Source organism: Schistocerca nitens, chromosome 12, assembly GCF_023898315.1.
Source record: "Schistocerca nitens isolate TAMUIC-IGC-003100 chromosome 12, iqSchNite1.1, whole genome shotgun sequence".
Taxonomy (NCBI): Eukaryota; Metazoa; Arthropoda; class Insecta; order Orthoptera; family Acrididae; genus Schistocerca; species Schistocerca nitens.
Genome location: NC_064625.1, coordinates 110,608,866 through 110,624,824, shown reverse-complemented (window position 1 = coordinate 110,624,824; position 15,959 = coordinate 110,608,866). Strand labels below are relative to the sequence as shown.

The window sequence follows — 15,959 nt, the reverse complement described above, 5'->3', positions numbered from 1 at the left end:
CATTCCTTAGAAGTGGATAACAATTCAACATTAGCTCACTTTCTTGTCTGGTGTGTAGAGAAGAGTATTTTGTCTACCACTGGTTTGCGGGGAGTACAATTGCTGGTAAGCATCCACATGAGCTCGAATCTCAATAATTTTTACCTTTACAGTCTTTTTTCATATATTCATAGAAGGAATCGAAATATTGGTTGAATAAGGTGAAGGTATACTGAAATAAACATGAAATTTACTGCACATCTCTGTTGAAACCCCATCACAATGTTTGAAATCGGTTGAAATATTCCACACAGATGAGACTGAATAGCAAAAGCCAATTATTTAAATAAAAATCAACTTTTAATATACCACATTTCTAAATCAGATGAAAAAGTATGATATAATTTCTCTTAGTCCCACACAGACAGTCCTGAAAATTGTGAGTGTGAATTTTTAATAACTATGAAGATTTGTATGGAGTGTAGCCGTGTATGGAAGTGAAACATGGACGATAAATAGTTTGGACAAGAAGCTTTCAAAATGTGGTGCTACAGAAGAATGCTGAAAATTAGATGGGTAGATCACATAACTAATGATGAAGTATTGAATAGAATTGGGGAGGAGTTTGTGGCACAACTTGACAAAAAGAAGGGTCCGGTTAGTAGGACATGTTCTGAGGCATCAAGGGATCACAAATTTAGCATTGGAGGGCAGCGTGGAGGGTAAAAATCGTAGAGGGAGACCAAGAGATGAATACACTAAGCAGATTCAGAAGGATGTAGGTTGCAGTAAGTACTGGGAGATGAAGAAGCTTGCACAGGATAGGGTAGCATGGAGAGCTGCATCAAACCAGTCTCAGGACTGAAGACCACAACAACAACAACAACAACATGAAAATACTTGTAAAATTTAAAGCTAAAAATGTGGGGTACATGTAATACATAATGGATGCATGAATAGTTCACTTCCTTACTATTATCTATTGCATGCAGCCTGTGTTTTTCATTGTGAATCTTAACAAGCATGTTCACAGCTATATAAATTCATACTCACAAAGTTTATGGATTATCTGTATGGGTTTAGGAATCTGAAGGGGCAAGGAGAAATTATTTTATACTTTTTTGTCCGGTTTAAAAATTTAGGGTATTAAAATTGATTTTTATTTCAGTAATTTGATTTTCCTCTCAAGCATAAACAAATACTGAAGAGAAGTTCCTTGACTGCTGACAGCACTTGCCTAATAAGGGGAAACCAAATATTGTAATAGCGGGATGGGGGTAAGGAGCGTGCCTACGATCATATCTAGAACCCTTCAGGCACATACTAGTTAATGCTCCCACAGTGGCCCATAGCTTACCTGTTGGTGTGTCTCTGATGCCGGGCACCAGGTGCACCTCGTGGAAGCCGTGCTGCAGCGGCGGCTGCTGAGGCAGACCGTCTCCGGGTCGAGGCCTGGCCCCCAGCTGTGGGGGCGGAAGCCTGGATCCCTGCTGTGGGGGTGGAGGCCTGGCTCCCTGCTGTGGGGGCGGAGGCCACGCTCCCTGCTGTGGGGGCGGAGGCCACGCTCCCTGCTGTGGGGGCGGAGGCCTGGATCCCTGCTGTGGGGGCGGAGGCCTGGATCCCTGCTGTGGGGGTGGAGGCCTGGCTCCCTGCTGTGGGGGTGGAGGCCAGGTTCCCTGCTGTGGCCGGCTGCTGTTGTACCTGTGGGGGCAGCACAGTCTCTTGTAAACTCAGTCCTCTTACAACATAGTCTGAGAACAAATAAAAAACTTTCAATATGCCACACATTTCTCCATTCTGCAGCTACTTCAACATCTACATCTGTAATCCTCCAGTGTGTGACAGCGGATACTTATCATAGAATTGAATGGGGCTCTGATCATCAAAATGACAGAGAAAATGATGACCTTATCTTGTCTCTCTGGTAACTACTTGAGAATGGTTAAAGTTGACTGAAGAGAATGAGCAGCCTCTGAATAAGAATCCTTCCAATGTTTATTGATCTTTGATAGCTCACAACATATAAAAATGCACATGTTATAGTTTTAGGCCTAAAATAGCAACCAAAAAGAACTTTGTATTATATTTATTATATTTCTATATAAATAACTCTACACCAACAGAAGATGACGTGTGAGTAAAGAAAGGAAACAGAAAATACCTTGTGCTTTGCAGAAGGCAGAGTTTAAAAACACAGTTTTAATTCAGAAATGTTAACAAGAGCTCCGAATAGCAAGATGATTGTATATTCACTAATGTCCTTTGTCACTACTAATACTGCTCTATTCTCAAAATATAAGGTAAAGAACAAATATAACAACAGTACCAATCTCTACAAATATATCGAAGGATTGGCACTATTACAAAAAGGAATCAGATACCTGGATGCATATGTATTCCACAACCTGCCAGACCACATAAAATGTTGTATAGATAATATGATGGGGTTTAAGACTGAACTGAAGAACTTCTTGTCGAGCAACTCTTTTTTTATTCCTCTGAAGAGTTTCTTCACAGAAACTCTTGAAATTAATATTGTAGGTTATTTTACTACTAAACCTAGTGCTGTAATATAGTACACCTTTGTATTGCTAAGTCTAAGTCTACATCTGTATATGGATCTACACTTCACAAGCCACATTAAGGTGTTTTGCAGAGAGTATCCACTACCACTATCTGATCCCTTCTTCGCTGTTCCTTTCACATATGACATATGGAGCGTTACCAATGGTCACTTTTCCCATGTGACATCTAAATTCTCTAATTTTCTAGACACAAAGGAAATAAAGACATTAGCTGCCAGTGGGCATTGATTTATATCAATGGAGAAATTTGAAAATTTGTGCTGACTGGGGTTTGAACCCAGATCTTCTGCTCACACTGCAGACTACTACCACTGAAGACTACAGACTACTACATAATCTGGGCACAGTGGTCAACAAAACTGAACGGACCACCTGAGCACGTCTCCCATCAGACCCAAATTCTCAAATGACCCACACTCCTGATGTCGTGCCCTTCCTCATTATCAGCAGCATTCACATAAGGATTTGTGCTTGGTGTGCATCTGTAATGGAGGGATCATTGGTTGTTATCACTTTAATTAATTACGTATGTAGTGTCTGTTCTTTCAGTACATTCAAATGAACAGACACTATTTTGGTCCTGCAGCTGCTATGAATCAAGACACCAAGGAATTAAAGACATTAGATGCTAGTGGGCATTGATTTACATCAAAGGAAGGCTGAAAGTATGTGCCTGATGGCTTTGTGGTCGGTGCATCTGCCTAATGAGCAGAGGACCTGGGTTCGAATCCTGGTCTGGCACAAAGTCGTCTCAGAGTTTGACAAATTCTAAATGAGTGAAATGACATACAAGGCAGAAGTTCAACAATTTCAAAATCCAAAATTTAAGAGAGAGGGAGAGAGAGAGAGAGAGAGAGAGAGAGAGAGAGAGAGAGAGAGAGAGAGAGAGAGAGAGAGAGAGAGGTGGGGGGGGGGGGGGTAGAGAGAGAGAGAGAGAGGTGGGGGTGGGGGGGAAGAAGAAGAGGAGACATAAGACAGTGGTAACTCTTGCACGATAAGAGGACTATGAGCTTCAATGAAAGCTGTGAATATTTTGAAATCTGTGTGGGAGGTTGTGTAGAGTGTGAATGTAGCTGAATTAATCAGCTGACACAGTCGATGTCTGGTGGTGGTCTGCAGAATACAGACCTGTGTGTGTCTTTTTTCAATCAGATCAGAACCAAAAGTGAAAGCCGCATCGCAGGTTGCATCAGAGAAGTGCCGTGGGAACGTAAACATATAAATGAGACAGTAATTAATGGTGGTAGATTCTCAAAGGACCATGCAATTTGCTACAGGGTATTGATTATTAGAAAATCGATACAGAATACATAAAGACATGCAGTATATCAACACTTTGTGCAATGACAGAATACATAAAGACATGCAGTATATCAGCACTTTGTGCAATGACTTCCAGCTGATCTTCCACGTAGACAAATGTATTACAATGTACATAAGTAGGCAAATTAGTGTAATGTCATTTCCTTATCATCTGGTCAAGCAACCAAAGAAATAATTCACTATGGGAAACTACACGAGAATGTCTGTCTGGAGTGCTTTAATGTGGGAACGTTCCGGAGAAACACATGCATTAGAATGTAATAAATAAAGGGGTAAAAAATGTACTCACTGTTTGTAATTTAATAATTGCAAAACAAAGTGAGTTAAGAGTTACTAATCTCATGTGGAAGTGTGGTGTGGCTACAAGGTTGGTCACTGGTAGACCAGACTGACAAATTGTGATACGGATGAGCAGGTGCTGAGAGCTTCAAGATGAGTCAGTACAGTGAAAGACAGTCAGATAGCGACAGTGGCCGAGGTGAAGCAGAAGACTGTACTGGGCTGATATCAGAAGTCTGAGGACATTCACGAGCTACACTGCCAGTGGCAGATTAAGATTAGGAACACAATATGTCAAACAGTTACCAATGAAATGAAATGTCACGTGGCTACGGCCTCCCATCAGATAGACCGATCACCTGGTGCAAGTCTTCTTAGTCGACAACACTTCAGCGATTCGTGTGTTGACGAGAATCGTACAGTGACAGAGATGACAGGACATCCAGTCCCCTAGCAGAGAAAATCTCCGACCCAACCGGGAATTGAACCAGGCCTGAAGAAGAGGAATTTTCAGCAAAACTCTTATGGTCTGAAGAGGCGCAATTTGAGCTCGGTGTTAGTATGAACCACCACAATTACATCTACTGGTTTCAGTTCAAAGACTGGATCGATACAGCTCTTCACATTAGTCTAATTTGTGCAAGCCTCTTAATCTCTGCATAACTACTGAACCTGCTTACTGTATTCATCCTTTGGTCTCCTCCCGCAATTTTTACCCACTACACTTTCCTCCAATACCACACTGACAATTCTTTGACACCTGAGAATGTGTCTTGTCAACCAGTCATGCTTTTTCTTTTTCTCCTCATCTTGATTCAGTACCTCCTCATTAGTTACGTGATCTACCCATGTAACTGTCAGCACTCTTCTACAGCACAACACTTCAGAAGATTCTGTTCTCTTCTTGTTTAAACTGTTTATCATCCATGTTTCACTTCTATACAAAGCTACACTCCAGACAAATGACTTCAGAAGAAGACTTCCAGAAACTTAAATTTGTATTAGATGATAATAAATTCCTCTTTTTCAGAAATGCTTTCTTTCAAAGCCAGTCTGCATTTTATTCCCTCTACATTGGCCATTATCAGTTATTCTGCTGCCCAAATAGCAAAGCTCATCTACAACTTTAAGTGCCTCATTTCCTGACCTAATGTCCTCAGCAGCATCTCATTTAATTTAACTACATTCCATTACCCTTGTTTCACTTTCTTTTATGCTTAAGCTCTAGCCTCTTTTCAAGACAGTATCCATTCCATTCAATGGGTCTTCGATAAAGGATAACATTTACACAGAGAAACCATCTACAATAAATAATTTATAGCAAAAGTCATGACCCCAGTGTAACTACATCCACCTAACAAAAGTACCCCCAATGAAGGTACTGTTGTTTGCAATGAGGCCTCACCTGTTGCCCGGCCAGATGGCAAAAAGGTTGGTCGTCGGTGGCCTTCTCGAGGGCTTCGGCGAAAGTGACGGTGGCCGTGGCAGCGGTCTGGAGGAACCGGCAACACCTAGGTCGTCCTTGGCTGCTACGAGCTCACCGTCAGGCTTGACAAACACGTCGACGGGCCCGGGGCCGGGTCGGACGACGATGCCACTGCCACCAGTTCTCACCGGTTGCAGCCTCGTCGTATGGTCGTGCTCCGGCTCGAGGCCGTGAACGTGAAGTTCGTGGTCGTTGCCGTGGATATGGAGGTCGTGGTCGTGATCGTGTTCGTGGAGGAAATGGTCGTGCCCGGGAGGCGGGGGCAGTCCAGCCTCGGGCCTGAGTGGAATGACTAGTGGCCCGCCTTGCTGGTGGTGATGGTGGTGCTGGTGCACGTGGTGCACACCTCCAGGGGTCGGAGGCGGCGCCGGTGGTCGTGACGGCAGGTGAGGAGGTGGTGGGGGTGGCGTCATGAAGTCTGACGGTCGCAGTGGATGTACTGGTGCTGGAAACCTGTAGATAGAGCGTGCAGAGGTCAGACTGGTCTTGAAACTCTAGAAAATGTACCTGGTTTCCATTAAGTGGCTCTCCTGGCTGACCTCATGATAAGGAATTCTAGAGAACAGACACTCTACTTACCTTTCCAAACGTAATTAACTGATACACAACATATCTCACAAAAATAATACAGAAACATGTGCCAAATACAAGGGCATGTGGAAAGTAATGTTTCGGAGTTTTTTATGAATAAATTCTTAAAGCTTTTTAAATAAAACAAACTTTATTAAATATCTACATCTTTATTCTTCATTTCTACATAGTCACCCTGGTGACAAACACATTTCTCCCAATGAGGGCCTAGTTTCTTTATACCAACACTGTAGAATGTTTGACTTTTTTGACAGAGCCACACCACCGCCACCTCTGTTTGCACAGCTTCATCACTATCAAAGTGAAGCCCTTGAAGATGTACTTTATGTTTTGGAAACAGATAAAAATTTAGTGGGGTCTAGTCGTGACTGTATTCAATGACAGTGAACCCAAGGTGCCGGGTTGTTGCTGGTATAATGGCACTTATGTGTGGTGTGGCATTGTCAAGCAGAAGGAGAGAGGGATCTAAGTGTCAAAGAAATCTTTGAATTTACACTTTCAGGTTTTCTGAAGGGTTTCTCATGCAGCAGCATAGTTATGTTACACCTTACAATTCAGAGCCCTCTAACAACAGAGGGTTGCAACTTGCATCAGTGATGTGGAAAAGTTGACTGACTAATACTGAGAAAAGAGTAAAAAATTTGGAGGCACTACTTTCCAGCACATCCTCATAGCACAACGAACTGTGACTGAAGTGACATTTATGACTCTGGAGGAAATCATTTATGCCATTCCACAAGGTTTGATATTAGCATCACTACTTTTCCCATTGTACTTGTATATGAATGTGTTTTCGTTTTTGAAACTCGTGAGAAATAAATCATCACGAATAGTGTTTCATGCTTTGAGTATACTATTCATGTGTTTGTGATTGAACCAACCGTGGATAATACATCAATATTATACTGTTGACATATCAACTATGTTGATACAATTTTCTGACAAATCAGAGATTCAAAGTTCAATTTTCCATACAAATTTCTATACTTTTGTTATGATGTATACATAGATTAATTGTAATTAATTAGCTCTACAAATTTTATTTAATTGTTTTTATCAAAGTTAAACAAATTTCTTGACAAACATGTTTGAAAATTGACAATGATACTTGTGTCACAGAACTGACCATTTAGAACTTAACGACTTTTTCAAATATAACTGTTTCTGACAATATTATAAAATCCGAAAAATAGAAAATGTTGACATTTTATGTCCAGTGTATAACCAGCAATATGACACATGTGGTTTTTCAAAGAGACAGTGCATCAAAACTGGATAAAATTTTGCCACATCTATGTATACAGCATGTCCCATAGTGGCAAGATTTTCATATTAAAAAATATGACGTTTATGGTGACAGCCAATGCTTGTAGTGTGTGTGTTAACTCATGTGGTAACCACTGGCTAGTCAATTTCAGTTGCAGCACAGTGAAATGTCTTTGTGATGGTGTCACAGAAAAACAGAAGTGGTTTAAGCATTAGTGTTTGTAATGGTACTTGAATTATGTAACCATTACGGCACCTCACCTCAACCTCTCGATACCAGCAATATTCTACTGTGTTTCTGTAAAATAATTAACATATTTCTGTGACAACACTCATATTTGATTTCATTAATGTAGAGGTACTTTGATACATCGATATGTATATATTGCAATGATATTATTCTTATGTGTATTCTTTCTTTTGTCACTATGATCACTGACGTACTTGTAACTCTGATTTTTGAGCGCGTAAGCAGTTATTAGAGAGTCAAGCTTTGGTCGTCATGTTAAAAAGATGAAAATTGTAGTCAGTTTATAAAATGTGAACTTCAACAGTGAGGAAGATATTTTCAAGTATGTTTTATATTGTGAAGTGATGTTTTGGAACGAGTTACGTGATATTGCAACAAAATTAATAAAAAAGAAGTGTAACTTAAATTCAGAGTGCTGATTACTTTTTTACATCACCATTGTCCTAACTTGCAAAAGTTTAATCTTCAAGAATGGTTTATGAAACACATCTATAAAACTTTTGAATATCACAGAATAACACCTAGGCCTCTTTGCTTCCGAGTTTGGAATCGTCACCACCTAGATTTTCTGCGATTGAGCCATGAGTTCACAATGAGACCAGCGTGGGAAACACGAAAAGATGAGTGCCTAGTTTATCCATTATTTAAAGAAATGACTTTATTAACTGCCCTCTAATGACACCTGCCACATAATATAACTTTGTTGTTGCCCAAGAATGCCATATTTAGCAGCGTGAGCAACACTACAATAATAATTTTTGACCTTTGTTGTGGTAGGGTTGTTAGTTGTTGTATGCCCAGAATAAATTTTTACTTTATAGCAGACTCCAGACTGACTTCAAACTTTCTGGCAGAAAACAACTGTGTGGCAGACTAGGACTCAAACTGGAATCTTTTGCTATTTGCAGGAAAATGCTCCACCAACTGAGCTATCCAGATATGACATACAACTTGCCTTCAAGCCTTAATTAAGCTAGTACGTCTTTTTACTTTCATACTTCACAGACGTTCTCCTGCTTACGTGTGACAGTGACGGGTTGATGAAAAGTGTCCACGGATGAGTGTGTGATGTGACTGGGGCCTGGGGATGTCCAGCACTCGTGGAAGAAATGATATTGTGGAGAAATGCCTTATACACGGACTGTGAAAATGGCTTATTTGTCGCGACAGATAAATCGGTCGGTAGAGCAGTTGTTCACGAAAAGCAAAGATTCTAGGTGTGAATCCCAGTCCGCCACACAGGTTCACTCAGCTAGGTGGTTTGGTATCACAGAGTTTGGTGCATTTGGCAGTGCAGACTTAGGTACGAGGTCAGGGTTAGCGAGGAGGTAGTGGAGACAGTGGTTACCTGTACTGGTGTGGCCTGCCACCTGCCACAGAGCCGCCCGTCCCAGTGGAGGGACGGTACAGAGTGACGGGTGGCCTCCTCAAGGGAGACGGCTGCGACGACGGTGCAGGCGGTGGGGGCGGAGGCGGCGGTGGTGGGTGGATCAGAGGAGACTCCGGGTGAGCGTGGTGGTGCGGCTGTGGCCTGGGGGCGTCCAGCACGACTCCACTCGGCTGAATGCGGTGTGTCTCCTTGCCACCCCCGGGGGCGGATTCCGGCCTGGTGTGCACCGTCGACCCACCGGGGCCCACGTCCACGCTGATGCCCTGTGTGGGAATGAAGTCCATATACTGTATTCAAACATTACGAATCACCTCGAAGGGAACGATCTATTGATACGTAATCAGCACGGTTTCAGAAAACATCGTTCTTGTGCAACGCAGCTAGCTCTTTATTCGCACGAAGTAATGGCCGCTATCGACAGGGGATCTCAAGTTGATTCCGTATTTTTAGATTTCCGGAAAGCTTTTGACACCATTCCTCACAAGCGACTTCTAATCAAGCGTCTCAGTTGTGTGAGTGGATTTGTGATTTCCTGTCAGGAAGGTCGCAGTTCGTAGTAATAAATGGCAAATCATCGAGTAAAACTGAAGTGATATCAGGTGTTCCCCAGGGAAGCGTCCTGGGGCCTCTGCTGTTCCTGATCTATATAAATGACCTGGGTGACAATCTGAGCAGTTCTCTTAGGCTGTTCGCAGATGATGCTGTAATTTACCGTCTAGTAAGGTCATCCGAAGACCAGTATGAGTTGCAAAGCGATTTAGAAAAGATTGCTGAATGGTGTGGCATGTGGCAGTTGACGCTAAATAACGAAAAGTGTGAGGTGATTCACATGAGTTCCAAAAGAAATCCGTTGGAAATCGATTACTCGATAAATAGTACAATTCTCAAGGCTGTCTATTCAACTAAGTACCTCGGTGTTAAAATTACGAACAACTTCAGTTGGAAAGACCGCATAGATAATATTGTGGAGAAAGTGAGCCAAAGGTTGCATTTCATTGGCAGGACACTTAGAAGATGCAACAAGTCCACTAAAGAGACAGCTTACACTACACTCGTTTGTCCTCTGTTAGAATATTGCTGCGCGGTGTGGGATCCTTACCAGGTGGGATTGACGGAGGACATCGAAAGGGTGCAAAAACAGGCAGCTCGTTTTGTATTATCACATAATAGGGGAGAGAGTGTGGCAGATATGATACGTGAGTTGGGATGGAAGTCATTAAAGCAAAGACGTTTTTCGTCACCACGAGATCTATTTACGAAATTTCAGTCACCAACTTTCTCTTCCGAATGCGAAAATATTTTGTTGAGCCCAACCTACATAGCTAGGAATGATCATCAAAATAAAATAAGAGAAATCAGAGCTCGAACAGAAAGGTTTAAGTGTTCGTTTTTCCTGCGCACTGTTCGGGAGTGGAATGGTAGAGAGATAGTATGATTGTGGTTCGATGAACCCTCTGCCAAGCACTTAAATGTGGATTGCAGAGTAGTCATGTGGATGTAGATGTAGACCTGTCTGCTGCCTAAACTACAGCAGTGCCACTGACAGTCTGCAAAGAATACCCATAGTTCATTAGTTCAGTGTGTTTGCCAACTGCCAGACAGAGTTGTAGGGAATCGAGGAAGTGAGCCCAGCCACCAGATACTCTCTTGAGGTGTGGATATACATTTGGGGAAAAAGCTTTGCAAGCTTCCCATAGTGCAAGCACTTAACCTGCAATTCACTTCTGCAGTAGCAGACATCACACACACAGGTAAAAATTTCTTAAATGTTGTTCCTAATCCGACCTGAAATCATCTTACCTATTGATATGACAGAGAAGTACAAGACAGTAACAAAGCTGACAGCAATGACTACCTCACACAATTCTGTTAGCTAGGCAATGTTGGTTACAACCATAAACAAATGACTGCCAACCAAAACCTCCGGACTTCTACTGATTCGAGACTAGGGAGCTGACTGGCTAGTTTATAGTTAACACACTGTACTGAGTTCTAGAATTACAAATGGACCAGTTAGTGAGTATACTGTAATGTGATTCAAACTGGCTACATAATTACCAAATAGACACACCAAAGAAGTGGTATTTGATATGGAGACAATCACTGTGAGTATCATGTGATTGGACACTGTCATAGGGAATATGTCAGTAATATGGATGGTAACATGTTGTCCTTTTGTTTTTGAGGCCTGTCTTCCACATTTCGTGTGACAGTAACAAAAGTCATCTGAGCCAACAAGTGGCATCACTGTGGTAAAAAATTTATATCCTGGGGTTGAAGAATACATGGAAATAATGTAGGAGCCAAAAAACTGACCACTGCAGAAGGTTTAAACAAAGAAAAATACATCTGTTCATATAAGATTTTCCTATAGTTGCACAAAACTGGAATAAGTCTGATACTGCTTAAGTATGGTTGCCTTTTGTGTTGTTGGAGTTTATGAATAAGATGTTTGGGTGTTATCTTGTTGGAATATGTCTGGATAGGAATTTTATTGCTGGCTGGGTCACTTTGGATCCTCATCCTGTGGCACTAAATCTTCTTGCACAGTGAAACCCTCGCACTTCATAAGTATCATGACGAATACCTCAATTCAACTTTTGTTTATCTTTTTCCAGTAGAGGACACACTGCCAGGAAAGCAGACTCAATAGTTGATGAGACAAAGAGCAATCTCAGACGTACCTGTCCTGGAGCAATGTCGACGTTGATGTCGCTGCCTGGCGACCCAGCCACAATGCCGCCTGTCTCTGCAGGGGAGTCCCCGGGATGGACCTCGATGACGGTGCCCACCCCGTGCTCCAGCTGCGGTGCCGAGTCCAGTCCCACAAAGTCCGCAGATACCTATGGACAATCAGATTCAGTCAACTAGTTGCCCAAGTTTAGGAAAGGTAAAGGCACCAGAGAGACAGTTACGATTTTGTGCTCGATAATGGAGGTGAGACTTGAGAAAAATCGAAGCACCTTCAAAGGACTTGATGATCTAAAATGATCGTCCAACAATGTCAAATAGTGCAAGGTGTTTCAAAATCCTGAGGAAAATAGGTGTAAGCTATAGGGAAAGATGTGTAATGTACAATATGTACAAAAAATGAGAGGGGAAATATAATAATTGAGGACCAACAATGAAGTGTTCAGATGAGAAAGGGTATCAGGCAAGGATGGAGTTATCCTCTACTGTCAACCTCTACAACAAGAGGCAACAATTGAAATAAAACATAGGTTCAAGAGCGGGATAAATTAAGGGTAAAGAATACCAGAAATGTATATATTTGAGTGATGTCTGCTATGTCTGACATGTCCAATAGAACATACAGTGCTCATGATGATGTGGCTGGTGCAGGCAAGTATATGAAATAGAGAATGGGGGAAGAAAGGGGAGGGATGGATGGGAATCTGTCACTTCCAGCTGCACAGGGCATTGTGATAATGCAATGGTGAAGTTCAAAAATTGTGCTGAACTGGGCTTTGAATCTGGATTTACAGCTTCACAAAAGCAGTTGGCTTAACAACTTCAGCTGTCCAAACACGGTCCCTGACTGACTGAAATTTCACTTTGTAGTAAGTTGAAAATTTGAGTCAGTCCACATTACTGTGATGCCCTGCACAGTTGGAAGTCACAGATTCCCACCCGTTCCCTTTCTTTCCCCATTATGTATTTCATACACGTAAAAGATATTAACAATAAGAGTCACTGACGATGTTGCTAGCCTCTGTGAAAATGAGGAAGAACTGCAGAATGGTATGAATGGAATGGGCAGCCTATTGCACACAAACACTATGAATAAACTGAAGAAAGATGAAAGTAAAAAGCAATGGCAGAAACTAGATTAGTGATGAACTTAACATCAAAGTTGAGGGTGACAAAGTAGATCAAGTGAAATGAGTCTGCTACCTCAGATGCAAAATGATGTGTGGCAGGTGAAGTGGATAGAAGAAGCACACTAGTGCAGGCAAAGGGGGCATTGCTTGATAAAGTGTCTGTCAGTATCAGATATAGAATGATAATAATTACGAAAAGAAAGAATGAACTGTGCAGGTGGTAAGTTCGGCACACTGTACGGTACCTCCGGGACGGGGAAGGGCGAGTTGTCCCGGAAGACGTCGTCGGCGACGAGTGGCGAGGGCGCGGGTGCGCTGAAGACGTGTGCGGTGTGGCTGCCCCTGGGGATGAGCACGTTTGCCACCTGCGAGGGCCGGATGTCCACCAGCAGTGAGGCAGCCTCAGCCGGCACCAGTGCGTGGCGGTGTGGCACCGGAGAGCCGTGAACCACCTCACCGGCGCCACCCTCTGCCACCAGCACAGCCTGTGAGCCCGTCACTACGGACTCCAACTGCAACAGACAACACTCACTAATGGAGCTGTCCTCTGCCACCAGCAACACCTCTGCTAGCCAATCACCATAGACAACAGCTGCTACAACATACAGCACTCATTACAGGAACAGTGCACTGCCTCATAGGCACCGTCCTGTCATCAGTATCACCAGCTAGCCTGTCACTGCAGACTGAGACAATTAACAACACTCACGGCTGGAGGAATACACCTCCACACTAGTCCTGCCCTTTACCCTCTCCCACTAGCTACAGCCTCTTCTCCTACGTCCGTCAGGCCATTTATAATGTGCACTGTACCCCGGAGTTCAATTGAAACAAACTAACTAACTAACTATCTCTCTCTCTCTCTCTCTCTCTCTCTCTCTCTCTCTTACACACACACACACACACACACACACACACACACACACACACTCACACACAGATATATAATATCAAAAGATATTTATTAGTTGAATTTCAAAAACATTCATTTCCATTTGTCCAAGAAAATAGCTTTGAAATTATGAAAGAAATATGCATAATGTAAAAAGTGCATAAGTACAGCTGCTTCAAGTACTTATAATGTGATTTTGTAAATGTCTCTATGGCAACACACTTCATAGCTATACAGGTGGGTATTTTTTCACCTACCACTCTTTGTGCTTCACAGTTGAAAGCTGTCAAAAGAGCTACCACATGTCAAGGATTTCCTTAACATGACTTGATGGCAGGAGTCTCTTAATAGGATAAATGTATCAAAACTTCAGGCATGATGCGGCATTTTTTCATGCATCTCAGTGTTTATGAGGTCATATCTCTTGAACTATATGTCATACAATGGTGTATTTGTGTAGGTATGTTCAGTGACATATGTGCATACTGCCTGAAAAATAATATGCAAATAGACTTAATAGCAAAGAAGTAATGAATTTAAGTGGCATGCACAGGGCAGCAGTTTTCGAACATCTCAGTGTTTATGATGTCGTATCTCCTGAACAATAGGTAAGTGGTTCTTCCCCAACATCAATTGTTGCTGGGTAGCAAGAGATATGTGTACCAAGTACCCCCCCCCCCCCCCAACACACACACATTTTATATATATATATTTTTTATATACAGAGTCCACCAGAAATATGTATACATTCTTTGTCAGGCTCTATTGAGATACTGATATTGTAGTTCAATTTGAGCTACAAGTGTGTTGCATTGTGGTTTTTGGCTCAAATGATGTTAGTACTTTCATCTCGGTATTGAAAAAACAATATGAATGGAGCACACTTGACATTTGAGCAGCGAAAATGTATTGTGAAGTGGTTTTTCATGTTTGATAATGCCATTGACGTGCAGTGTCAGTGGAGGTGGGAATTTGAAATAGAACTGTCAACCCGCCTAACAATTAACCCTTTAACTTCTCTGGACGTGTTAATGCGTGCACCTTTGTACCTGTCCCTGTGTGCTCTGAACGTGTTTATGCGCATCACCAGTCCTTCTACCTGGTACTCTGAAAGTGTCTACACATAGACACGTTCAGAGTACCAGGTAGAAGGACTGGTGGTGTGCGTAAACACGTTCAGAGCACACAGGGACAGGTACAAAGGTGCACGCATTAACACGTCCAGAGAAGTTAAAGGGTTAAATGCATCACTGACAAGTTTGAATTGCATGGAACGGTTTGTGACATTCACAAAGGAAGGCAGTGTACAGCTAGAAGCCCTGCTTTGTCGGCTCTCGTGTTGAAAACGTTTGTTAATTCTCCACAGAAGTCTGTTACGCAGTGTGCATCTGAAGTGGGGGTTAGCAGTACAAGTATATGAAGACTTCTGAAAGCCGCAAAGTGAAAAGTTTACCCTTCACAATTACTGCACGCAATTAATGATCACGATGCCGATTGCCGAATACAGTTGTGCGAATGGTACCAGCAAATGGTAACTGATGATGAACATTTTTGTGACGAAGGTAGTGTGGAGTGACAAGGCACAATTTAAGTTTAATGCAACTGAATCGGCATAACAGTGTGTACTGTGTATAAAGCGGTCAATCTACAAGGGGTTCATGTGAGGTGCGGACTATCATCTAGGGGCTTAGTAGGATCCTTTTTCTTTGATGCTACTGTCACTGGAGAAGTGTACCTGGAAATGTTTTACACATCAATTTTGCCAGTTATATGTGCACTTTATGAAGCTGATGAAGAGGTCTTCTACCAACAGGACAGGGTGCCACCACACTATCACCAGCTTTCCTGGATGACAATTTGCCAAGGCATCAGATCAGACAAAGATGGTCCATTGAGTTCCCTCCACATTTGACACATCTAACACCTATGGACTTTTACTTGTGGGGAACTGTGAAAGATAAAGTCTATTGACGTAAGCCACGCACACTGGAGGAACTCCGCCAGGAGATTCCAGTGACACATGCAGCAATCTCCACTGGAACAGTGACTGACGTCGTTGCGGTGACCGCTCATCATTCTGTCATGTGCATAGCCAAC

At 42.4% G+C, this 15,959-nt stretch overlaps 1 protein-coding gene across 1 annotated transcript in view; it reads right to left on the bottom strand.

The window, feature by feature from the left end:
* The window catches only part of LOC126214938 (uncharacterized), a 204,651-nt gene that overhangs the window by 84,777 nt on the left and 103,915 nt on the right, over positions 1–15,959 (bottom strand). The window contains exons 15-19 of the mRNA XM_049941576.1: positions 13,216–13,482; positions 11,834–11,992; positions 9,108–9,412; positions 5,572–6,105; positions 1,337–1,680 (exon numbers count right to left, since the gene is read on the bottom strand). Of these exons, the coding sequence (XP_049797533.1) occupies positions 1,337–1,680; positions 5,572–6,105; positions 9,108–9,412; positions 11,834–11,992; positions 13,216–13,482 (1,609 nt within the window). The remainder of the gene's footprint in view (positions 1–1,336; positions 1,681–5,571; positions 6,106–9,107; positions 9,413–11,833; positions 11,993–13,215; positions 13,483–15,959) is intronic.